Raw genomic sequence first — 26614 nt, 5'->3', positions numbered from 1 at the left:
CAATATATGGACTTAATTTTTTTTGGTGGTTCTGGGGTTTGAACTCGGCCTTGCACTTGCTAGGCCAGTACTCTACCACTTGAGCCATGCCCCTAGCCATAGACTTAATTGTTATCTATAACTTATCCCCTCTTGAATAAGACATGACCCTAGAATGTAATTCATTTTGTAAATTAGTTTTCATATATAATCTCTTAATTCTCACAACTTTGCAGGACAGATGGTATCTATTATTTCAATTTTACAGGCAAAAATTCTGAGACTTAGAAAAGTTCTCATGGGAGTGAACTAACCAATATACAATGTTAAGGCTATTCATAATTGTCACAATGATTCCCCCATACAATGAATATATATGCTAATAAAAATGAAAAAAATTGTGCACATAGAAAGACAAGAAAAGAAAACAAGAGAAGTTCTCCTATACCACTAATGGGTTAATCCAGAATTTCAAAGTAATTGAATGACTCTGAAGCAACAGGTTTCTACCATAACACTCTTTCCTTGAGGTAGGAAACCTTTCAGGCTCTACAAAATAACACCCATGGCTTTTGGGACTAGAGATAGGACAGTCATCAAACTACTGTGTTAGTACTCATTTCTTAGAACAATCAAGAACCCCTGTTACTTGTATATGCATGTTTTATCATTCAGATCATGTAGTTCCAGTACTCTTGTTCTCATTTCAGCCCAAGTCATTTTTTGTTACCTCCTTGTATAATTTAAGTATGTACTATTTATTTTTCCATTTATTCGGCAAACACTGGATACTACCTACTCTGCTCTGTGTGAGATTCCCTTAATATGAAGTCAAATAATACATATCCTTCATGGTAAATTAGGGGCAACAGATTTAATAGTTTCTAGATATTATGTAATAGCTTCAGCACAGGCATGCATAGGATGCTGAGGAAAGCTGAGAAGGTGGCATCTGAATCAGATTAGGAGAGTGAGGGAAGGCTTCTTACAGGGATGAACCTAGAGTTGAATTTTAAAAGGTGAGTAAGAAACTCATGAACTTACTCACTAGACAGATGTTGGATGAATGAATCAGAATTAGGTGAATGTAGGAGAAGCACTTTTGCAGCAAGGGTGCAAAGGTAGAAAAGACATGAAATATATGTGACACATTCAGAGACTCCTGCAGTTGAGTGGATTAAGTAAGTAAAGGGCACATTTGTACAGGAGTGGGAAGAACTGAAGTGTATGTATTAGTCTATCTTTACCCTTTTGGGCAAAACCTCACTTTATCCTGCTTTTCTGTCTTCCTACAGTCTATCCTTCCCTGGAGTCTGATGATGATGACCCCGCTCTGAAATCTCGACCCAAGAAAAAGAAGAATTCAGATGATGCACCATGGAGTCCTAAAGGTGATCCAATTAAACTATATAATTTTCTGCATCTCATTGCTGGATGATTTTTATGTTGGAGGGCATATCAGTTAGCATTTGCTGCTTAACAAATGATCCAAAACATAATGGCTTAAAACAGCAATAGTTGATCATTTTTCGTGGTCCTATAGGTTGGTTGAGCCGTTCTTCCAATCTGAGCTGGCTTGACTGGGGCTGAATGGTATGAAAAGATTTCCCTCAGGTGTCTGGGACCTAACTTGGATTGCTAGCACGTTTCTCCATACGGTTCTCCACCAGGATGCCAAACTCAAGCTTTTTCACAGGGTGGTGGAGAGGTTTCCAGCAGCAAAGACAGACCTCAATATGCAAGCACTTTTCAAGCTTCTGCTTATGGCATTCTTGCTATTGTCCTGTTGTCCAAAACTAGTTACACTACAAAGCTTTGATGCCAGGGCTAGAGAAATATTGTACCTCTTGAGAGGGAAGCTACAAATTTCCATTGTGAAAAGGCATGCATGCACACAGGGAGGTGGGAGAAACTGAAGCCATTTCTGCAAGTCTGCCATAGAGGATGCTGGGATCTTAGTACCTGTAGTACCTAGGAAATAAACGGTCTGCTGTTTCCACCCAGCCTTGTGCAGCCTTTCTGATATGACAGCAGGACATTCCTGGGAAATGTTCTCTTAGTGCTCTTAGTGAGTCAGTCGGCAAAAAATATACAAGGAAATTATAACGAAGAAACCACCATTATTTTGCCACCCACAAGCAACTACAGTTAGCATTTTGACACATTTCCTTCTAGTCTTTTTTCCTATGCACTTTTATGGTTGAAATAACACTGTACAATTGTATATCCTACTCTTTAATTTTTTGATTTTCTAATCAAAGGTTGTATGTATAGCAGATAAAATAATACAGAGAGGAATTTAAGATGAAATGCAGTGTTCTTTTCGCATCGCTTTCAATTCCATGCCTGAAAGGCAACCTCATACTTTCATTTGCCTGGTAGATACCTCAGAACTCAAGATAATAAAGTTTAGGTTGGGCATGGTGGCACAAGGCCATAATCCTCAGGAGGCAGAGTCAGGAGGATTGGAGCATTGAAAGTTCAAGGCCAGCCTGAGTTACATAGTGAAGTTGAAGCCATCCTGGGCTACACAGTAAGACCCTGTCTCAAAAAAAAAAAAAGAAAAAGGATAATAGAGTTTATAACACCATTTCTTGATGTATCAGCTTAATCTCTAGTTCTTTCATCAACTTCTGGTGTGCCCCTTCTTGTTCTCCCCTGCCCCCTATAAACCATTCTTTCTCATTTGTACTATCACGGTTCTTAATGTATATTGTCTAGTAATTAATACTCTACCTTTATTAAGGATTGACTATAAAAATTGCAAAACAATAAATATATCTGGCCTTTTTAATTAGTATTATACCACAAGTAATAGTTGAAATGAATACATAATATTTGTATATAGATATAACTAATATAGCTAACTTCTTTAATATAGGGCATTTAGGTTATTGCCAAGTTTTAGTGACAACATTTGAGATGAGCATCTTTATATGTAAATGTATCTCTGATAATTTACTTAGCATGAATCCCCATGAAACCTTAGAAGGGCCAAAATACGTGAGGATAAATATTGAAAAGTCTCCCTCACACCTCTGTTCCACAGCCTTCCAGTTCCCCACTTGGAGTAAACTACTGTTGTCAGTTTCTTGTTTATCCTGTCAGATAATACACAAATACATGTGTATATTTTCTTTTCCCATTTTTTTGTTCAATTGGAAATTTACTTTATACAGTTATGTTTTGCTTTTCTCACTTAATAATACATCATAGAGATTGTTTATACTCTCACAAACAGTGCACCTTTGCCAACAGTTTGTTAATACGAATATGTTTTAAAAGCTTTTCTTTATTTTGGTGGTACTTGGGTTTGAACTCAGGGCCTCATGTTTGCTAAGCAGGTGCTCTACCACTTGAGCCACACCTCCAATCCTTTTTTTGCTTTAGTTATTTTTCAGATAGGGTCTCATGTTTTTTGCCTATGCCAGCTTGGACCTTCTACTTAAGCCTCCCAAGTAGCTTGGGTGGCAGGTATGTACCACCATGTCTAGCTTATTGATTGAGATGGGGTCTCACTAATCTTTTGCCTGAGCTGGCCTCCAACTATGATGCTCCCCATCTCTGCCTCCTGAGTAGCTGGTATTATAGGTGTTAGCCACTGTGCCTGACCTAAAAAAAGCTCTTGGTTATTGCCAAATTACTTTTCAGAAAGGCTGTACTAACTTACACTGTCACTGTGTGAGAATACTTGTTTACAAAATCCTTGTAGGCATTGAGCATATCAGAAGGTATAGTGTTTGCCTATGAGTAAGAGAAACAGGCCTGCTTAGCACCCCCTTTTCTTAAGGAGTTTTAAGTTCCAATTTTTGCAGTGCTAGGGATTGAATCTAGGATTTTGCACATTCTAGTCAAGTGCCTTACCACTTAGCTATATGTTCCCAGCCCTTGATTTTTTTGAGATAGGGTCTCACTATGTTGTAGCCCAGGCTGGCCTCCAACTCACTATCCTCCTGCCACCACCTCCTAAGTGCTAGGATTACAGGCCTGAACCACCATGCCCAACTAGGTTCCACTTCTTTTTAATATCTCTTTGACTGAAATTGTGTCACATGGCTAAGACTCTCACAGAGGCCAGGAAATGTAGTTTTATCTAGGTATATTTCTACCCCCACAAACATCAAGGTTTTTGTTAGTAAGCAGGAAAGGGAGAATATGGTTGACTGAGAATGAGTAGTCTCTCTCCTCTGTTTTTGATCTTTGGTAATTCACAAGCAAACAATGGTATCTTACTGATTTAATTTGCATTTCTTTGATTATTTTTGTATTATCATTATAATTTCTTCTTTTGTAACTTTTATTTCTGTCTTTTACCCTTTTAGCCATGTGAGCCTCTTAAAGATGTTTAAATTGCCCTTTTACATAGTAAGGGAATAGTCATTCTTTGTTATAGATAGATAAGTAGATAGATACCAATGCGCATATATATATATATATACATGCACATATATATATACATGCATATATATATATATATATATATACATGCATATATATATACACACATACATACATACATGCACAGGTGTATGTGCATTACATACACCTTACAACTTACAATGGGATATATGCCAAAAAACAAATTATAACTTGAATATGCATTTAACACACCCAGCCATCGTACCAAACATCATAGCTTAGCAATATAGTTCACTGTAGGGTATCTGTTGGTTTTTTACCCTTATGATCATGTGGCTGACTACAGTCTGTGGCTTACTGCTGCTGTCTAGCATCAAGAAGAGGGTTTTGGATCACATTTCACTAGCCTGGGAAAAAATCAAGAATCAACATTCAAAGTATGGTTCCTACTGACTATTACTTTTCACCATTGCAAAGTCAAAAAATCATAAATTGAATCATCTTTTAAGTCAGGAAATATATGAGTGTGTGTGTGTGTGCGTACACACACACAGATGTTTACACATATACACACATACATATATATATTACTTATGATACCTTTCCTCATTTGACCTGAAAAGTCTGAATATTGCTGTGTCAGATATGGATCTTTTTCATTGTTTCACTATTCAGAGAACAAATAATTAACACAATTTTAAACATGACTTTACAAACATCTACTGTTTTAATCTGTCTAGAATAATTTAGCACATGGTAATGAGTGGAGGATCTAAGTTGATTTGTTTTCCCCTAGATGTGTGCTAGAAATCATATTTCCACTAAGCTGAAATGTTTTTTTTTTCTTCATCTGCTGACTCATGCATATCATGGGCTGTTTGGGGAATACCTGTTTTGTACCATCAATCTTCTCTCTATTTTTGTGCTGTTATCTCACTTATTCAGGCTATTTATGACTTGAAGCCCACAATACCATAATAAAAACCTCCCAAACTTTTAAAAAGTGAATTTAACTAAAATAAAAGGATACTTTTGAAATTTTTATTGGCATATATTAATTGAGCAAAGCAGTTTCATTTTGATGTTTCCATATATGTATTTTGATCAAATCCACCCCCTAAAAGGGTACTCTTTTTTTGGTGGTACTGGGGTTTGAAATCAGGGTCTTGTGCTTCCTAGGCAGGTGCTCTACCACTTAAGCCACTCCACTGTCCCAGAAGAGTACTTTCTTACTATGAAGAACATCTAGCTTAAGCCAATAGGATGAAAGTGATAGAGCAAAGCTCCTTTAGTTGGTGTTTTTTGAACTTTTGGATTCTTGCATCTCCTAAAACTGCTTTAAAGTTTTGTGTAAGTGCATGCGTGTATGTATGTATATTCCTCTAGCTAATAATTTAATCACATTTTCAAACTAAGTCAAAAAAGATTGAAGCATTATACTTAAAGGTATTCCCATTTAAGTCTGGAATAAGGCAAATGTCTACTAATCCTTCTGTTATTTAATATAGTTTTAGAAGTTCTAGCCATTAAGTTTAGGAATAATGCAGAAATAAGAACTGTAACTATTAGAAATTAAGCAATCAAGTCCCCATAATGTGGGGATCCCTCAGGATTCCTTTTTGTCCATCATTGTATCTGTAGCACTTAGATAGTATCTGGCACATGAAAGATGTTTAGTAATTGTTTGACAAGTGAACAAAATTCTAAGATTTATAATGTATATAGAAAAAAGATACATTAATAGAGATGATACATTAGAAAATACTAGAGACTCAGTTAAAAACCATTAGAACTAATTAGAGAATTTAATATATTGGATAATCACTGGCTATAAACCAGATATACAAAAATCAAGAATTGCTGTGTATCAGTAATAACTATAATACACTAATTTTAAAAGATCCTCTTGAAAATAGCACTAATTATATAAAATATGTGAGAATCATCTTAAGATATGTATGGAACCTACATGAAGAAAACGTCAAGATTTTACTGAGGAGCATAGAGGAAGACCTGAATAAACAGAGGTATACTTTGTGCCTGATTACAAAGACCAAGTGTGATAAAGGGCTGTTTCCTTCCAAATTAATTTACATCTTTAACATCCCAAATAAAATCCTAATGGAACCCATTAGGATTTAAGTTATAGAATGGGGAACCTATTCTATAACTTAAAGCACACAGCTATAATTAGCTTGAAGAATTTTGGAATAGAAAAAGTGAGGCTGGGCAAAGTGGCTCATATCTGTAATCCCAGTTACTTGGGAGGTGGAGATTGTAGTTTAAGGCCCTCACAGGCAAAACATTAGTATAAAGTTAGTGAGACCCCCCTCTCAGCAAAGCCAGGTGTGGTGTTACACAACTATAATCCTAGCAGCACAGCGGTGTGGGTAGGATTGTGACCCAAAACTGGGCAAAAAATGGGAGACACTGTCTGAAAAACAACTAAAAAGTGAAAAGGACTGGGGGCATGACTCAAGTGATAAGGCTCTGAGTTCAAACTCCAGCACTGCCCTCCCAAAAAAGTGAAAAAAAAACTAGCCTTTTTAGATATTCAAATATATTATAAATATATAGAGTACTACAATAATGAGCTTAATGTGGTTGCAAGCAAAAAAATAGTGGGTAATTTTTTCCTTTTAAAATAAGTTTGTTACAAAAATTTCAAACATAGAAAATTAGGTTAATACCCTAAATAGTGATATGTGTGTGTCCCCAAAAGTTAATAGTTATTTTGCTCTATTTTCTTTATTCCTTTTTTCTGAGGCATTTTAAGTAAAATTTCACACATCTCTAGTTCCTTGCTGAACTAATTGTTCTATCCATTGCTGAGAATGAGGTATTGAAATTCTCCAACTGTTATTGTTGAATTATCTATTTGTGCCTTTATTTTGAAGCACTGTTGTTAGGAACCAGGGGCCTCGAGCATGCTAAGCACGACCCTAGCTAGACCCTAGCCCTGTTTGTAATTGTTATATACCCTTCATAGCTTGACCCTTTAATCATTATAAAATGTTCTTCTTGGGGGCTAGGGATATAGCTCATACCGTGTGTGAGGCCCTGGGTTTGATCTCTGGCACCGATAAAAATGTTCTTCTTTGTCTATAGTAACAATTTTTGTCTAAATGTCTTCTATAGCTGATGTTAGCATAGCCATTCCAGTTCTCATTTTGGTATTTTCATAGTATCTCTTTGGCCATCCTTTTTAGTCTCTTTGTATCTTCAAATCTAAAGTATATGTCTTGTAGGTAACATACAGTAAGATAATGTTTTTATCCATTTTGACAATAGCTGCCTTTCAATTATAGGGTTGAGTCCATTATTGTAATAACTGGTAAAATAGGATTTCCACTATTTTGCTGCTTGTTTCTGTGTATCTTTTTAAATTGTCCTTCCTGAATTACTCCATTACTACCATCTTTTGCGTTTAGTAGCTGTTTCCTAACTATTTCCCTTCTTTTCTATTTATATTTGAGTTCTTAGTGGTTGTCCTGAGGATTAACATTATTTTAATTTATATCTTTCTAATTCACATTAATAGTAACAATTTTGATAGCATACAAAAACTTCAATCCTAGATAGTCCATTACTTTATTATTACTGTCACAAATTACATCTTTATACATTGTATGAACATAGTTAATTATTCCTTTATGCAGCTGTCCGTTAAACCAGACAGAAGAAAAGTTTACAAAAACTACTTTCATACTATCTTTTAAATTTTAGTTATCTTTGCCAATTCATTTATTTCTTCATGTGGATTCAATTTACTGTATAACATCTTTTCATTTCAACCTGAAGGTCTCCCTTTTGCATTTCTAGTGACAGATTCCGTTTTTGTTTATCTAGGAATGCCTTGATTTCTCCTGTTTTGCTAGACTTAGAATTTTTGGTTCCAGTGCTTTTCTTTAAACCCTTTGAATATGTCATCCTACTGCCTTCTAGCCTGCAGGGTTTGTGACAATAAATAAACTGTTGGTTTTATTGAGAATCCCTTTTATGTTATGAATCACTTCTGTCATAGTACTTCCAAGATTCTTGGTCTTTGGTTTTGGTTATGATGTTTGGTCTTTTGAGTTTGTTCAACTTGGAATTTATTGAGCACTGAACATATAGATTAATGTTTTTCATTAAATTTGGAAAGTCTTCAGCCATTATTTGTTTATTTTTTTTTTTAGTGTTAGGGATAGAACCTAGGGTCTCACACATGCTAGACAAGCACTCCACCACTGAGTGATACTGCTAGGTATACCTCAGCTTTACCCCCATTTCTTCAAGTAGTCTTTCTTCTCCATTCTCTCTGAAGTTCTGGGAATCCTATATGTATATGTTGATAATGTCCCTCTGATACTTTCCCTCTAGCTCTGTTCATTCTTCTTCACTCTTTTAAAAAAATTTCTTCTCTTCAGAATGTATAATCTCAGTTGACCTGTCTTCAAGTTCATTCATCCTTCTACTTGCTCAGATGTGCTACTGAAACCCTTTAGTAAAGTTTGTATTTCAGTTATTTTTCATTTTAACTTCACAATAGCTGTATGGTTCCTCTTTTCATAATTTGTCTTTATTTTAACTCTCTATTTGTTGAGAAATCATTCTCATACTTTTCTGTAGTTCTTTAGACATGGTCTCCTTTAGCCTTTGAAAGCACTTAAAATAGGTGATTTAAAGTTCTTATCTAGTAAGTCCAACTTCGTCTAGGAAGTCAGGAACAGTTTTTGTTGATTACTTTTTTCTTATGCATATATTTACTTAATTTTACTTATTTATCACATAATTTTTTGTTGGAAACTGGACATTTAAAATACCATGGGAACTCTGGAGATTAGATTCTTCTCACTCTGCTCCCCAGGCTTCATCGTTGTTGCTTTTTGTCATTGTTAGGTGTTTAGTAACTCCCAAACTAATTCTGTAAAGTCTGTATTCTTTTTCTGTGTGGGCACTAACATCTCCACTCGCTTAGCTTATTGGTCATCTAATGATTTGACAAAGATTTCCTTAAATACCTGGAACCAGTGAATTCCCCCAGTACTTCTGAGAAGCTTAGATGCATATTGGGGCATACCTTCAACACTCAGCCAGACAACTGTGCCTTAGCTTTCACTTCCTGCTCATACAGAGGCTAAAAGTCAGTCAGAGGTGAATCTTGCACACAGTCTCTACACACACATTTGGCCTTCTAGAGTCCAAGAAATATGTAGGAATTTTTCAGATTTCCTATGAACATCTCATTGCCACAACAGTTATGCATCACCTTAAGCAACTGTGACATTAAGCGCACTTGCCTTTAAACTTTTTTTAAGCTCACCTCAGGGGACAGGCTTTTAGCACTAGGCTTTGAAACAAAGCTTCAGCTCCTTTCTACTCACTACACTCAAGAGTATCATTGAGCTGGCAGAAGGAAGATGTGTCTAGGCCAAGTTAAAATGCCGTGAAGCTCTTTGTTCTAAAATTTAGCTGTTTTTCTTTAATAAATGGTCTCCATATTTCTGCACACTAGCCTTTGGTTAATTTACAGTGTTCTGAAAAAACTTACTGTGAATTTTTTGCTGGTGTTCTTATTGTTTTTATTGAGAAATAAATTTTTACAGATCCTCATTTTTGCCTTTTTCACTGATGTCACCTATCATGACTTCTCATTCTCAATACTTAAGCATACATCTCTAAAAATGATACTTTGTTCTGTAACCACAGTACCACCATATGACACCTAGGCAAAGTAACATTCATTTTCTTAGTATTGTCTAATGTCAAGTTCTTATTCAAATTTCCCCCAATTTTACTAAAAATAGCTGTTATAATTGACTTTTTAAACCAGAATCTATTCAAGGGCTACATTTGGCTATTATAATCTCTTTAAGTCTCATTCGTTATTTAAAGTTTTATTGTGATAATTTTTATTCTGATTTTTATTAACACATATTAACTGTACAAAGGTATTTCATTGTGGTACTTCCATACATGCATATAATGTACTTTGATCAAGTTCACCCCAAACATACATAAAAGTAGAAGGATAGTATATGAACATCCATATTACCAATACCTGGATTCTTCAATTGTAACATTTTGCCATAGTTACTTCATCCATCCATCTATATCTGGGTATTTATAGGTTTTCCTAAGCCACTTCACAGTAAGATAACAACCATCATAGCATATTTTACCCATTAATACTTCAGTGTTAATAAGAGCACCTCCCTATGTGACCATACCATTTTTCATACTTAGCAAAGTTAATAATTCCCTAGATCTTCTAATACCCAGTCTATAATCAAATTTTCCCAACTTTCCTCCCCGAAAAATGTCTTTTATAGCTTGCTCTTTTCTTTCCAAAACCCAGGTCCAGTCAAGAAGGATTTTTTTTTTTTACAATTTAAAACAGCCATCATTTTCATGTTCATTTATTCTTTGGGCCAGAAATTTGGAAAGGGTATAGTGGGGCCAGATTGTCTCTACTCCAGATGTTTGAAGCCTCAGCTGGAAAAACTTTAAAGGCTGGAGGTGATCTGGTGGCCAGGAATTTGAATAATCTGAAGTCATTTACATATCTGGTACCTAGCCTGGGAGGACTCAAAGAGTAAAAGTATTATCATGTTTTCTCTCCATGTGACTAGCTTTCTCATTGCCAGGTGACCTCAAGATAATCACACTTTTTGGGCTGACAGAGTGGCTCAAGTGGTAGAGCACGTGCCTAGCAAGTGTGAGGCCCTGAATTCAAGCCCCAGTACCACCAAAAAAAAGAGATAATCACACTTCTTAAATGTGATTTAAGCTCACATCTCCAAGCATGAGTGTTCTAGCAAGACATTAAGAAATTGAAATTGTCTCTTCTGACATAGCCTTAGAAGTCACATGGTGTCACTTCTACTATAGTCTACAAATGAGTCCTGATTCAATGGGGGCACATAGACTCCTATCAGTAGAAAAGGTTTTGAAGGATTCGGAGCTATATTTTTAAACCACCACATGTACAAAACTATAGAGAACAGTGTCGGATGCCCAAGTATCCATGACCCAAAATTATGCATTAAAATTTTTCCTAGATTTGCTTTGGATCAAGACTTAAGCAAATAAAATGTCACCTTTAAAGAAAGAACTTCAGCTTCCTAAGTTAACTGTTTTAGCATCTGCATATGGCTTATTTAAAAATTTTACTTTATAATAATGATAACTAACCAGCCAATAAGTTTTAAAATCTAGGTCAGCACCACCACCACCCTTTTGTTTTCTGTGACATTAGCTTTTTACTTTAAAAATAGAATAGTACAATGAACTCCCATTTGACTGCCATTTGACTGTCATGCCTTTTAACAGTCTTAAAACTAGAATAGTCACCCTTTTTGTTTCATGCAAGTTTTTTGTAGAAACTGGTATAATTCCCCTATAGCCTGTCTCACCTTCTAGATTTGTCTGTTTGCTTCCATATGATGTTATTTTTTATAAGAGATCAGGTCAGTTATCTTGCAGAGTATTTCCTTTTTTTTCATGGTATCATGTCACTTGTTCCTCTAAACTCTGGAAGGAGTATGTATGATTTAATTGATTTTAGATCTTTAACAACTCGGCTAATGCTGTGAATTTCCTATTGCACCCCATCAAGAGGCTCATGATGTCATGATGTCTCACTATTAGCAGTACTGTACTTACTTGAGTATATTAAGTTAAGATGGTGATCTCCTGATTTCACTATTGTATAGTTAGGTTTTTTTGAGATTAACATGTAGTCTATGAACTAACACTTTGGTACTATGTGAATATCCAACTCTCTACAATCAGTTTCATTAGGACTTGAAAACTTGTGATTTTCTAGTTCTGTCATTCCTTCTACCTTTATTAAGTGGCATTCTTCTGTAAAAAAGAACTGTCTCTCATCACTCAGGCTATTTAATTTTCCTGAAATATACCTCCTATTGAAAAGGTGAGATAAGTAACTATTTTGATTCAATGTTGTTGAGGTACTATAAAACAATTTATACATGGTCTCCTTTAGAAACTCATAGACTGGTGGTTGGACAAAATAACACCTATCACCATAAATAAGACAAGATTGTATGTACCATATATCAAGTAACTTGTACAGATTGTAAGTTCTGAGGGAGAAAAGATCAGTGGGACCTGAGATATCCTAGAGGTTTTGTATAGGACATTGCTTTCAACATACTTTTGAAGGATGGTCAGGTTTTGAATAGGCAGGCAAAGGGGAAGAGTATACTTCTAGGCAGTATGAATGGTAAGGATGAAGACATAGAGATAGAGGATTGGCTGTACAGCTGTATATACTCTGGAAGTGTAATAAGCTGTCTGTCTGGAGAAGCTGGGAACATTTTATGCTGCTATAACAGAATGTCACAGACTGGGTAGATTTTTTAAACAATAGAAGTTTACATGGCTTATAGTATTTGACTTATGGTTCTGGAGGCTGGGAAGTCCAAGAACATGATGATGCACCTGATGAGGGCCTTGCTACATCGTCCCATAAGCAGAAGGCATCACATGATGAGAAGAGAGAGGGAAGAAAGCTCTGAAATACCCTTTTGTAACTAACCTACTCCCACAATAACAACTTTTATCTGCTCAGGATGGGGCCATCATGACATAATTTACATCTTAAAGGTTGTTAAAGTGGCAATTAAATTTCCACATGAGTTTGAAGGGGACATTCAAACCATAACAGTAGGTGTGAAAATAAGGGTTGGGGGAAGTAGGTAGTCTAGGAACAAAAATCATTAACAACTTTAAATGCTGGTTCAGGAAAGCTAGGTTTTACCCTTGAATCAGTGTGTGCTTTGAGCATATGTAAATTCACTTCTTACCTCATGGGAAACAGAATCCGACTTTGTGAAAACCTAGAAGTAGAAGACCAATGAAGACAACCTTTGGGGTAACTGGGGATGTGACTCAAGTGGTAGAGTGCTTGCCTAGTAAGCATGAGGCCCTGGGTTCAATCCCCAGAAAAGACCACCTTCGGGGTAGTTGGAGGTAGAAAATATAGTTGGCATGCAGTTGAATGTCTTAAGGAATGACACCTCATCCTGTTTCCCTTCCCTTGCAGCCCGTGTGACACCAACTCTACCTAAGCAGGACCGTCCTGTGCGTGAGGGGACCCGAGTTGCCTCCATTGAGACAGGTTTGGCTGCAGCAGCTGCAAAGCTGGCCCAGCAGGTAAGTGCTGACACGCTGCTACTGCATTGGCCCTGCTACTTATCCCAGTTTAACTTAGAGCCTCAAAGCTCAGACCTTCAGGCTGATAGGATCTCACTATTATCTCTGGTAACCATTGATCTTTATTTTGTAGTGTCCTAGCCGCCCCCATTTGTCATATTCCAGCTCTATGCCAAAATATTTCATAGGTTATATAGTTGACATGAATTAGGATGAAAGAAAATATGGGGCCAAAGAAAAGCCCTTACTATCACTTGCCTTTCTGAGGGCATAAAAAACCCTCCAGATAGAAAGATCTGTCCTTTGCCCTCAGAGTCCTGAGGAAGTGATTCAGCTGAGTACACTTAAGTTGTCAGCCATCTACCAGCATTGGAATTTGATCTATTATAAAGTTTCTCTTGTCCTGTTTAGCAAATAATGTTACCTTGATCTTCATCTCCTGATTTCTCAAGATGTTACCCACTCTGGGGTTTTTTTGTCCTAAAGAGTCACCTTCACTAGAATCAATTTTACTTCTTTCCATTACAGTTTATAAAGTTCTTTAACATATGTAATGTGCTCAGAAATCCTAGGAGCATTTGGAGTTCTTTATCAGTATTCCCCTTAGCTCTTCATGCTATATCCTACAGCACAGAGCATTATTGAACATTTGCTTTATGTTAAGAGCTTCCATGTATAATGTCTAATGTTAATATGCCCAATAGCCTTATTCAATAGGTGATATTTTCGTCATTTTACAGGTGAAGAAAATGAGGCTCACTTTAAGTGACTAGTCCAGAATAAGACAGCCAGTAAATGGAGGAGACAAGATTCAAACTCATATCCTCTAACTTCAAATTTTCATGCAACTTGATATTTAAATCAAATGAAATAGTTAAATGTTTATATATTTTAGTAATTACATCCTATTTAAATGAAATTTGATAGAATTATGTTCTTCATACTGTATTCTATGGAGCTGTAGAATTTCTTAGAAATGTCTTGGAGGCTATTGTTGGGAGCCAGCAGAGGTCAAAGTAGGTCAGGTGGTCCTTCTTTGACTTAGAATTTCTGTTATGTATATCCCAGTGCCATGTAAGATGTAACTTGAAAAAAAGGGATGCTACTGCTTTAAATAAACAGATAAGTTAATTAAATGTATGAAAACTATTCTTAGTGCCTTCTAAGGAGTGACTTCTATTTGGGTTGATCAGAGATTACCTCAAAGAAAAGATTTTGAAATTGGGGAAGGCTTTTGCAGGCTAAATTTGATAGGGGACAGGGAGGCATTCCAGGAAAAGGGCATTCCTTGGTACTGCACACAAGGCCCTCTTTATTTGATCTCTAATCAATGACCTCCTGCCAGTTAACCCTCAGTGCACATCCTTTATGCCTGCCATACTGCTCTATAGTACTCATTGTTCACTCCATTCATCAGATTGTCTCACGCCCTTGTGGCTTTGCACAAGCCTTTCCTTCTGCTAGTTGGGAATCATGCCATTCTGATGCCTTACCTAACACTCTTCATACCACCTACCACCACTTTATTTCACTGGCCTTCTATGTTCCATATCATTCTCTATGATCATAATTATGTTTTGTCATGTCCTTTATTAAACTCTAAATGCTTTAAGAGTGGGAATATATTTAACTTGGTATGCCTACTCTGGTAAGCACATGTGTTTAGTCAGTGTTTGAGTGAGCAAATGAATACGAATGAGGAGAACTTTCTGAATTGGAGGCTTCATGTTGGGTGATGGAGTAAAACAAGTAATAGTTAAAAGATTGGATTTTGAAGCCAGCCTACCTACCTGACTTTGAATCCTAACAGATAAGTTATTTAATTTCTCTTTGCCTTAATTTCCTCACAAACTTTGTTTTAGTATTAAATGAAACTGTGTGTCTGTGTGTGTGCGCACACATGCACACACACACACACACACACACACACACACACAAGCTCTTAGAATGGCACTGGATACAATAGGCATGTTAGCTTTGCATCATTATCATTATGGGTTGGCTAAACAGTAGAAAGACCATGAATGCCAAGCCAGAAAGTTTGAACTTGGGTGGGCACATGCTAACAGCTTTTTGAACAAGGAAATTGGCAAGGTGAAAGTAGTCCTGTCATAAGATAGTCTATGTGTCATGTACATGCAAAAGAGATGGGCAGCAAAGATAGGAAAATGCAGGATAAGTGATCTAGATATGAAGAGATAATTTCTGGGTTCAAACAAGAAAAGGGAACAGAAATGTTATTCTTGATATGGATGAGAGAATAGATTCCTGGTATGGTGTGGCTGAAAGAACAGAGTCTGAAACCACATGGCTTGGGCTTGAATCCCAGCTTGGCCACTTATTGGGCCTGTAGCCTTGGGAAAGTGACTTAACTTTTTTTTGACATAGTTTCCTTGTGGCTGTGTAGCATTTTGGAAGGTGAAGTCATTCATGTGCTCTCAGTACCATTTTTCCAAGTTCTTAGGACCCCAGATGCCCATTATACAGGCACCCACTATGCAGTGGATAGTAGAGCCATAGAGCAATGGATGGATGAAATTCAAGATGTTGGGAGAAGTGACACAACTCCTTAGTGATCTGTCCCATCCAAAATTGAGGTTTTTAGACCCAGTGAGTTGGAAGATTGTCAAGTCCTCTGTTAGAAGAAAAAGACCAGCAAGAGGAATAAAAGCAATTGTAAGAAATAAAGATAGAATAATAATTTACCACTTGTTGAGTTGCTGCCATGTACTATGTATTTTTACATCATTATTTTATTTAATCTTTCCAACAACCCTGAATAGATATTGTTTTACCCATTTTACAGATGAGACAGCTGAGATTCAGAAAGATTAGAAACTTTGACCAGGCATCCAATTTAGGGAGCACATGCCTGGATTTGAACTCAGGTTCATCTCATTCCAAAGCTAACAATCTACTCTCAGATGTTTCATTTTGAGAAGTTTGCAGGATGTATCTTTAAGTAGATCTGGTTAAGTACTGGATCAGACTACTTTTCACTCGTGAGACTTTGAGCTCAAGTTGCTTAATATCCCTGTACCTCAGTTTTCTTATCTATAAGATGAGGGTTTTTCTTCTTAGGACTATTATGAGAATTAAATAAGATAAAGTGTATAAAGTTCGTCAAGTGCCTCAGCTTCTGGTCTAAATTTATTTTTAGAAGTGTCCATGGTCCACCTTAATTAGTGGCAGTGCTAGGACCAAAACCCAAATCTCCAAACCCATTTATAGTTCTCTTGTTAAGTTCTCTGTTAAGTGGCAGTGATGACTTAAGGATGGATGATACCAAGGAGATTACCTCAGGTACTGGAAAGATTTTTGTGTTGTTTGTATGTACAGCCTAGACTTGGTGGGAGTGGGGAGAGGCAGGTTGCAGGACTATATTAACAATTGTCTGATTCATTTTCTGGGAAATTCTCTTTTCTTTTCTCCATTCCTGAATTTCCCCTCCCACTTGGCTTGTGTTTCAGGAGCTTCAGAAGGCCCAAAAGAAAAAATACATCAAGAAGAAGCCTTTGCTGAAGGAGGTAGAACAACCTCGCCCTCAAGACGCCAATCTCAGTGTGACAATACCAGCCCCAACACTGGCTGCAACACCCCAGCCTCTTGCCTCCTCCTCACCCCTGCCTCCTCCTGAGCCTAAACAAGAGGCTGTATCAGGAAGTCTTGCTGACCATGAGTACACTGCTCGTCCTAATGCCTTTGGCATGGCCCAGGCAAATCGCAGCACCACACCTATGGCCCCCGGCGTCTTCTTGACCCAGCGGCGCCCTTCAGTTGGCTCCCAGAGCAATCAGGCAGGACAAGGTATATGGGTATATGATGATAGAAATGAGGGATCTTAGAGCCATCTGCTGTAAACCCTGACTGCTCTAGTACATGAGAACACTGAAGAGGGACACTGAAGGCCAAATTAAGGTGCTTATACTTGAACTTGTGGGCCAAGGAGAGGTATTGACTGATTTTAAGTGGAGAAGACAAGATCAGGTTTAGGTTTAAAAAGATCTGTCTCGTGCCCAGAGTGGAGGGTAGACAAGAATGGGAAATGTAGGAAGGAAGCACATATATATATATTCAGGAAGAATGAAGAAAGATGGGAGCTCTGGCTGAGTTAATGGAGAGCAAAGGGATAAACTGAATATGGAGACAGTCAAATAGGATATGGGAGGTGATTTGATATGGGGAGAGAAAAAGAGGCAAGAAAGAGTTAGAGAACTCAAGTGCTCCTTTGCCCTACATTGACCCTCAAAGTCCAGTCCTAGAATATGCAGCCTAAGGACATTGAGGTTGGTATGATATTGAGGATTGATGAGGATGGAGGTTTATAATGAAACAAGGCTGTAGGAATGGCAACATCAGGGACACTGGGCTGTAAACACTAACCAAGCAGTTGTCCAACCCTCGTGGTCAGGATAAGAGAATGTAGAGCACATTCATCTCCAGAATTTTGGGAAGGAAAATGATTGGGACCAAAGAAATAAATTAGTGGGGAAAACAAACTAGACAAACTATAACCAGCAAGTCTACAGCTGCTGCAGCAAGTCAGAGAACGAAGACCCAAGGCATGTGGTACTGGGTAGAGGTAGTTAAGGAAGGTATCTTGCCCAGTATGGCCTAAGGATGAAGAAACTTTGTGGAGAGAGAAACAGAGGAGAAATGGCCTGAGGACAGTTGGTGCTTGAGTTGCCAGTAAAGCCTTTGTCATACTCTTTACTTACTTTCCCCTTCCTTTACAGGAAAGCGTCCCAAAAAGGGCCTGGCCACGGCAAAGCAGAGACTCGGCCGTATCCTGAAAATCCACAGAAATGGCAAACTACTTCTGTGAGCCAAGCACCCTTGTGTCCCACCCTTCACCCCCATTGCCTTCTCCGTTGTCAACTGTCGGGGCACTCCTGGATCCTGCCTGCCCCAGACAAGGTGCTGAGGCGCACTGTCCTGCTTTCTTGGGACTGACCAAAGGCATGGACTCTCCCACAGACCACTCCACTTGCTTCTCCCTACTCCCTTTCCCATTTCCCCTATGAACATCCTACTTTCTTTTCCATTCCCTGGAGTAGCAGGTAAAAATGGGAGAGGTTTCCACCTGACCAGAGCCCTCTTTTCTGCTCTTCCAACCTCTTTCCCTTTCATTTGTTGTCCTTTACTCTTGTTCCCAATCCCCCAGATCTGGAAGGCAGAGTGAGGAGAGGCATGAAGAGAGCCTGGGCCCCTTGATATTTGGTCATGAGGTGAGAGACCCAGTGCTCAACATTGTCTGCAACTCCAGCCCTGACTCTAGAAGCCTGCCCACCTCCTATTCCCACCCTTTGTCCACCAACTCCAGTGGATGTACCCCACCTTCAGGCTTGTTCCTGGGAGAAGGCTGTGGTCTCTGTCCCCTCTTGCCAATTACTTCATGGAAAAGAAGAGGAGGTCCCATTATCCCTTTCCCACCCCACTGTGGGCCATCTCCAGAGGTGGCCTAGAAAGGCTGACTTCACTTACCCATGGGAAGAAAAGAGATTCCTATTACTTTTCAAGATGGGGAGAGGACAGATGCCCAAGCCTTTGACTATGACTTTGTAGCCCACTGGAAGAAGCTACTTTTGACTTACTACATATGAAACCCCTTGCCCCATGATGATCTCTAGGGATTTGCCTGTATTTTGAGGTCCTGCAGAACATTATCTGTATGGCTGTTTTGGGCTCCAGCAGGTGAAATACCATCTCCCAGAATCCTGAAAGCACCTGCCACTGAAGCATATAATCATGGCCCTACAGCCCACTCCCTCTACCTATACCACACAGCACAGACTTGACCTTCCAGAGAGGGTGTGGCAGGATAGCCTACCCCTGGGTCTTTCATCGGGAATCTCCATGCTTCTTTCCCCACCTGAGGTCTTAGTCTGAAGAAGACCTCAGGACTGGCTTCTTCACCCCCAGGCCTTTGTACTTCCAGACCACTGGTCAGTGTTCAAACAGAGTGCAGATAGGCCACTCAAGTCCAAGTCTAGGAGAAGAGGCACACATCTGTGAAGGAGCAGACCATCTGACCCTCTGTTCTCTGCTCTTTTCTTTTGTGATTGTTTCCATTGTCCAGACAGTGCCCCCACCTCCCTCTTGTCTTGCCTCACTGGCAATCTGGACTTGATGGAGAATGCCTCCTCCCGCACTCCCATTTTAGCACTGCTCAAGTGGAGTATATCTTTGTCCTCTATCTTGCACTCCAACCTCACCCCAGCTTGCCTGATGCTTCTGGGGAATTTAACAGCTACCATGCAGGCCACAGGGAATTTGTGAGGCTTCCTTTGTCTTCTTTGTGTCTGTATTTTGTCTTTCTTTTTTCAGTATACCCACCTCTACTGTCCTTGGAATCAGGAGCCCCTTAGCCCATTTGCTTTTTCTACCTTGGGGACCGCAGGGGCCAAGCAGTCCTCCATCTAGTCACACCAAAGGCAAAAAGCCTGGCTACCTCCCCCCAGCACATGAGTTTCCTACTCCCTTTCCCTCCTTTCTACCCAGCTTTGCTTATCTTGGGGATTTCAAGGAGAAGCCTCTGTCCTTGTGTAGGTAACTGCCTGACTAGACACTGACTGCTGTCCCCAGCCCTTTTGCCCATTAACACCCCTTCTTGATCTTTCAAAGGCAGCTAATTGCTAGCAAATCCCCCTGATTCTGGGACTCTTTCCCCTGTTTCTTCATTAGAAGTTTCTGTGGAGCCAGCCTCCATTTGACTGGGTTCATTTAGTTTAGTTGGGTTCCCAGAGCCTCCTGTCTGTTTTGTGTTGTTTCCATTGAAAAGCAAGTTTACCCTCAGAGTTATGCTTTTCCAAAGAGGCTAGTGTGTTTTGTTGTTGTTGTTTTTGTTCTTTTAATGTTTCAGGTTCTAAAGTGAAGTGAGTTGGGGAGGGGTTGGGAGTGGTAGTAACCAAGGTATAGAACATGGTGAGATAGTTACCTCTGATCTCTAATCCTCAGCAAGAGCTGGGGGTGGGATGCGGGGGCAAGGAGAGAGGATTTCTATTCACCTTTAATATATTTTTACAAAAAAGCAAACAATTTAAAAACAAACCCACCGCTTCTGTACATGTCTAAATATATTTTTAGAAGTGGGTAGGATTATGAATTTCTGATGCAGGGCCTTTTTATAAATAGGTTAGAGTAGCATCATCTGGATTTCTCTGTTGTTTTTTCCCTTGTTTTTCTTATGTTGTGTTACTAATGTAATTTATATTTTTTTTAGATCCTCCCTTTCCTATAGAGATAAAAGTGATTTATCTTGGCAATTGCTTTGCTTGGCATTCTTTTTGTGGGGGGGGTCATGGGTTCCTGGAAGTGACACCTTCTCTTTGTCATTCCCTCAGCAAACTGTCCATGGAGTGGACATTTCCCTGGTGCCCAGCCTTACACCTGAGGTGGGAAAGGGGCAGAACACCTGCCCTTGGGGGGACGAGGCACAGTTCATACACCTGAAGCACATAATCAGAAAAGAAAGGGTACAACAGTTCAAAGAGGCCTGACAGGTTCAATGGAAAGGCTTTCCATAGCTTCTATGGGCTGTTTTTACTGGCTACACCTGTGTCCTCTTTTTTGTGACTGAGGGACTTTTTCTTTTTTATTTCTCTAGCCACTTGTGGTAAGGCTAATGCAAAGGAGGAAACATGAAAGCTAACATATCACACTTGCTTCCTTGTGCCAGGCACTACTCTTAGAGTTTTATGTATATTGACTTACTTTACCCTCACCAACAACCTCATCCTACCAATGAGGAAATAGGAAAAGTGACTTTCAGCATCACAAATGTAAGTTCTGGACCAGCCTGGTTCTAGAATCTGTGTTCTTACCACTCTGTTCTGCCACCTCTTAGTGACCACGACCATTTATATTAAGTGCCTTTGGGGTGTTAGGCGTTCAGTTAGAGCTTTTAACTAGTATATCTCATTTATTCTTCACTGACAACCCCACAAGGTAATTATTGTTATTTTTCAGTAAGGAAACTGAAGCTTGCCAGTGGTCTTCCACATCAGGATCTTCCCAATTCCCAAACTCATGTCCTTTCCCCTTAACTGTATTAGCAAATCTTTTGCGACTCAATTACCCAACAGATTTATTGAGCACCTGTTATGTGCAAGTGCAGCATTGAGAATTGTATCTGGGGAATGCCAACCAAGGATCACCAACATCAGTTGTAAACCTCAGTCCAAATTCACCACCACCACCCTAACTCTCTGTGTGACACAGCACACACTTCTTACTGTCTGTGTGTTACCTGTAAAAGAGTTTGAACCCAGTCAAGATTTATCATGGAGATTCTGCTTCTGTGGGTCTGGGGTGAGGATGCCTGGATCTGGCACTTACTGGCTAAATGACCTGCAGTTCTGACAATATGAGTCTCAGTACTAGGCAGAGTTTGGGGAGATGTATTTCATGTCTGATACACAGGGAACTGTTTCCCGGTAGAAGGGCAACAGGAGAAAGGAAGGATTTCAGAGTGTTTTCAAGAATGGTGGGCTGGGTTCTTTCTGTTAGCAACTCCCACCCTCTTCTGAATTGTCACTAGCACAAGATAAACTGGCGTCTTGATCACCTTACTTCTCAGTTTAGGCAAAAGGTACCATCAGATCAGAGGTTCCTGTCTAAAAATTAGGAAGAGAACAAGGCCCATAACTTCAGTTTTCCCTCTTTCCAAAACCAATGGAACAATGTAAAGGACTTCTTGCTTAGAACCTCTTTCTCTATGACTAATTTGATGGAGTATCTTAGCGCATTTTGTGTGTTACAACAAAATTTCTCAGACTAGGTATTTTATAAAGAAAAGTTTATTTTAACTTATATGGTACTGGAAGTCTGGAAAACTCAAGATCATGTGACCATCTGGCTAGGACACATGCCACTTCACCTCATGGTGGAAAAGCAGAAGAGACCCTACACATGCAAGAAGAATATGTATGAGAGTATGAGGGGCACTGCCAGACTTGCTTTATAACCTGCTCACTAGTCTCTTGGGAATGACATTAATTCATGAGGGTGGTGCCCTCATGAGTCAGTCACCTACCAAAGACCCCACCTCCCAACACCAAGACATTGGCAACCAAGTTTCAGCATGAATTTTGGCAGGAACAAACCACATCTGAACTATAGCAGGGAGGGCTGGAGATATAGCTCAAGTGGTAGACCACCTTCATAGCAAGAACTAAGCCCTGAGTTCAAACCCCAGTACCGCCAAAAACAAAAATTGCAAATTTTAGCAGGAAGATTGTCTTGGTCTTAGTTTCTAAATTTACCAAATGGAATTATTTCAACTATGAATCCCTCTAGAAGTTTGGTTTTCCCTAAACTTTCTGGATGCTGTTGATTCCTAAACTGAATCCTCTAGTCCTAACTTGTTCTGAGTACAGATCCCATTTTTTGCTTGCTCATGTTGTATCCTGCCTCAGCTTGCCTAAGTTGACTGAAATGGCACTTACTGTCCAGTAAATTGAGTGGAGGAGGAGAGCACCATATAGTGCAACACGGTGATAAAAATGAGCATGGGATGTTGGACAGGCAGTCCATTCTAGGGAAGTAGAAAGTTTAGGGAAGACTTGCTATCAGATGATGCCTACTAAAAAGTAGACATGCCAAGACAGTATGATGAATAAAGACAGGCAGGAAGAAAAAAGTATGCATATAGAGGAGGGAGGCATTTTAGTATAACAGCAGCTGTGACTTTGACCAAGGGGGAGGGGAGGATCATAACCATAATCTCCAAGAAGGAATGTGTAGTTTGAGAAGTCATATGATCATAATTGATTAGTTTCAAGGCAGAATACTTAATTTAAAACTTTAGCTAATGGAAGATAAATAATTTTGACCTATTTGTCAAAAACCTGACTATCTCACGAATGGCAGACATTAAAAGGTTTTAAACACAATCTAACTTTCTTTTATGAAGGATCCCTTTAAGGATGTGTTAGGAGGGGGAGTGACACAAGCAAGGAAGCCAATGAGGAAGTTATGGAAGGAGCAATTGGGAAGGCACAATCTCACCCCATTCAATGCCATTTCCCCAAGGAAGCCATCACCCAACTATCCAGTCAACTCTGACCTTTTCCTAGACTTCCAAATCTGATGAAGAATGAGAATCCCAAACCATTCCCAGGAGGCAGGACCATGGGGTCAGCCACTCAACAACTCAAGACAGAACTTTTCTGTCTCCACAGCTTTTTTAAACTCTCAAAATGATTCACCTTCCCAAGCCCTCTCCTATTCCATGCGTCACAAATGAATGTGGCAAGAGAGATACAATACCTGTTTTACATTTTTTGTTATCAGGAGTCAGCCTTCCCCACATCACATTCTATTCTGTTACTCATGACCTTCCAGAAGCATCTCCCCAAAGTTCTATTTTCATCATCCCTTTCTGCTTAAGAACATTCCATGTCCCACTACCACTAAGACACACACACATTACACCCTCCAGATCTCAAGGCTTCTCAGAATCTGGCTTAACCTGGAGAGAGTGGGTTGTGATGGAAGGGAAATTGCCTAGGAATTCAGTTCCAGTGATTCAATTCCTATTTTTGCCACCTATGTGACCTTGAGCTAGTTGTTTCTTACTTCCTTGCCTCAGTTTCTTCATCTGTGGAATGAAGATATAATCACTACCTCATAGGGTTATTCCTACTGTAGGAATTATAGTACCTAGTGTCTTTAAAGAACTTAATTCAATGTTTGGCACTCAGGTGATCAGTGAGTGTAGTTTAATTTTTCCCAATAAAGCTTTCCCAACAAGCCCTATTTTTAAAAGCATAGAGAAAGTTAAAGGTATTGAGATTATTTCAAATTGAAAGAGGAAATTAAATTGATTTCAGACAAAGGTGGTATTTGAAGCAGATAGGAAGATGGCCAGGTCAATAGGAATGGTGAGCCTTGAACTGTGGAGGAGACAACCAAATCCTAGATGCAAAGTTGTTGGAAGGTGCCAGAGTATCCATGCCAGTTCAGTTTTTTTCTTGTTGATGTTTGGACCCAGGGCCTCATGCTTGCTAGACAGGTGCTCTACTGCTTAAGCCATGCCTCCAGCCATACCAGTTCAATATTAATAGTTCAGTTCTATGGTGGCTTAAAAAAGGCTCTTGTGGCGTGCTTTGTGTATTTCATTGGAGGGCTTGATTTCCAAGGAGCACGTGGTTTAGTGCGCAGACATGCAAACCCAAACACAGGATACTGGAATAAATAGTTTGTTACTAAGAAGTACAGAGTGGTATGAGAGCATAAAGGAAGAAAACCTAATCCTCTGAGGAGCAGTAAAGGATTCTGGGAAGAAGTAACTGATAAGATTTGAAGGCCAATAACTGAGTAAAGTAAGGCAAAAGGATGAATTAAAATAGAGCATCCCAAGCCAAAGAGACAAGAAAAGCAAAAGTAGAGTCATGAAGCAATCTGGTGTGTTAGTAGAACTACAAACCCTTGAGTTGAGCTGGTGTACAGGCTGCTACAGTAAGGTGGCAAGTATTGGAAGAAAAAGTAGAAGAGGTGGGCAGAGACTAGATCATAGATGTCTGTTAGCTTTCTGACACTGTAACAAAATACCTGAGAAAAATCAACTTTTTAAATTGAGCAAAGGATTATTTTGGCTCACTGTTTCAAAAGTTTCACTCCATGTCTTGATGTCATTGCTTTGGGCCTATGGTGAGGGAGTACATCATGGTGGAAGCATGTGGTGGAGAAAACTAATTACCTTCTGGTGGCTGGGAAGCAAAGAAAAAGGTAGGGACTGCATCCCAATATCCCCTTCAAGGGCATGCCCCCAATGACCTAACTTCCTTCTACTAGACTCCACCCCCTGTAAGCTATACCACCTACCAATAGCTACATAGACTGGCAACCAAGACTTTAACATATATGGGCCCTTGGGGGACATTTAATATCCACACCATAATAGCCCGATTAACATTTCAGAAGGTTCTCTCTACAATTCCTTGGGGAGGGAGAGTAGAGACTGAAGTGGGCTAGCATAGAGGCCAGTTTGAAGGTGGTTGTAAGCTTCTGTTTCAGATATAATGAGGTCCAAACCAGGATACTGGTTCTGTAGTGAGCATTTTACTACACTTGGCTTTGTCACATTTTTATTCATGCATCAATTCATATGTTAGCTTTTTGTCACTATAACATAAACCTGATTTAATTGACTTATGAAGAGAAAAGTTTTATTTTGGCTCACAGTTTTGGAGGTTCCAAAACATGATTTCTTGGCCCTTTATTGCTTTGTGACCATGGTGGCACATCATGGTGGGAGTGCATGGTGGAGCTGAACCACTCACCTTATGGATGGAAATGAAAAGACAGGAAGAAAAAGGGGTTAGGTCCCATTATCCCCTTCAAAAGCACACCCCCAATGACCTAAAGACCTCCTCTCTTAAAAATTCTACCACCTCACATTAGCCCCACAGGCTGGAGACCAAGCATTTGACACATGGATCTTTGGGAGATAACATTTCAAAAATTACTGATGTGTATGTGTCCCTTTAAATACTTCAGCGTGCTTATCATTTATTAGAATTCAATATAGATTACTTTTTTGTGGTGCTGGGGATCGAACCCAGGGCCTCATGTGTATTAAGCACTTTACTACTGAGCTACACTTTAGCCCCCTTTTGATTCTTTTTTATGTTTTTTTTTTCTGGTGGTACTGGAGTTTGAACTCAGAGTCTTGCACTTGCTTGGCCAATGCTGTACCACTACTGTCACGCCTCTAGCCCCACCTCTTTTTTAAGTTAAAATACCCACAGTAAAATAAATTCACCCATCTTAAGAGTATAATTTCATGTGTTTTGACAAATTATATACCTGTGTGTAACCCACACCCCTATCAAGATCCAGAACATTATCACCAACTTGGACCCTCAAGAGCTAACAGTCCTATAAGACAGAAACACAGTCACAATTTAGTGTAATAAATGTAACTAAGGAAAAGAAGGAAAGTGAAGTAAAACACAAAAGTGCCATAAGTGTTTGGAGTGTGTGTGTGTCAGAGAGAGAAAGAGAGGGAGACAGACAGCAGAAACAGAATGTTGACTGGTAATAAGTGTGGTAGACAAAGATAAGTTCAGTTGCATATAACAAAAATGCAAGTCAAGCATAGGACATTGGC

The 26614-nt window shown here is 39.1% G+C and overlaps 1 protein-coding gene across 4 annotated transcripts in view; it reads left to right on the top strand.

Moving 5' to 3' along the window:
- Phf8 (PHD finger protein 8) overlaps nt 1-20765 on the top strand; it is an 84775-nt gene extending 64010 nt beyond the window's left edge. For all 4 annotated transcript variants that reach the window (XM_020154041.2, XM_074064117.1, XM_020154053.2 and 1 more), the window contains 4 exons: nt 1275-1370; nt 13391-13500; nt 16971-17307; nt 18237-20765. In XM_020154041.2, the coding sequence (XP_020009630.1) occupies nt 1275-1370; nt 13391-13500; nt 16971-17307; nt 18237-18325 (632 nt within the window). In that variant the 3' untranslated portion in view covers nt 18326-20765. The remainder of the gene's footprint in view (nt 1-1274; nt 1371-13390; nt 13501-16970; nt 17308-18236) is intronic.
- The last annotated feature ends 5849 nt before the right edge of the window (nt 20766-26614 follow it).

The sequence above is a fragment of the Castor canadensis genome, chromosome X, assembly GCF_047511655.1.
Source record: "Castor canadensis chromosome X, mCasCan1.hap1v2, whole genome shotgun sequence".
Classification (NCBI taxonomy): domain Eukaryota; kingdom Metazoa; phylum Chordata; class Mammalia; order Rodentia; family Castoridae; genus Castor; species Castor canadensis.
Note: the sequence above shows the minus strand (reverse complement) of the source record. Positions and strands in the feature narration are given on the sequence as shown.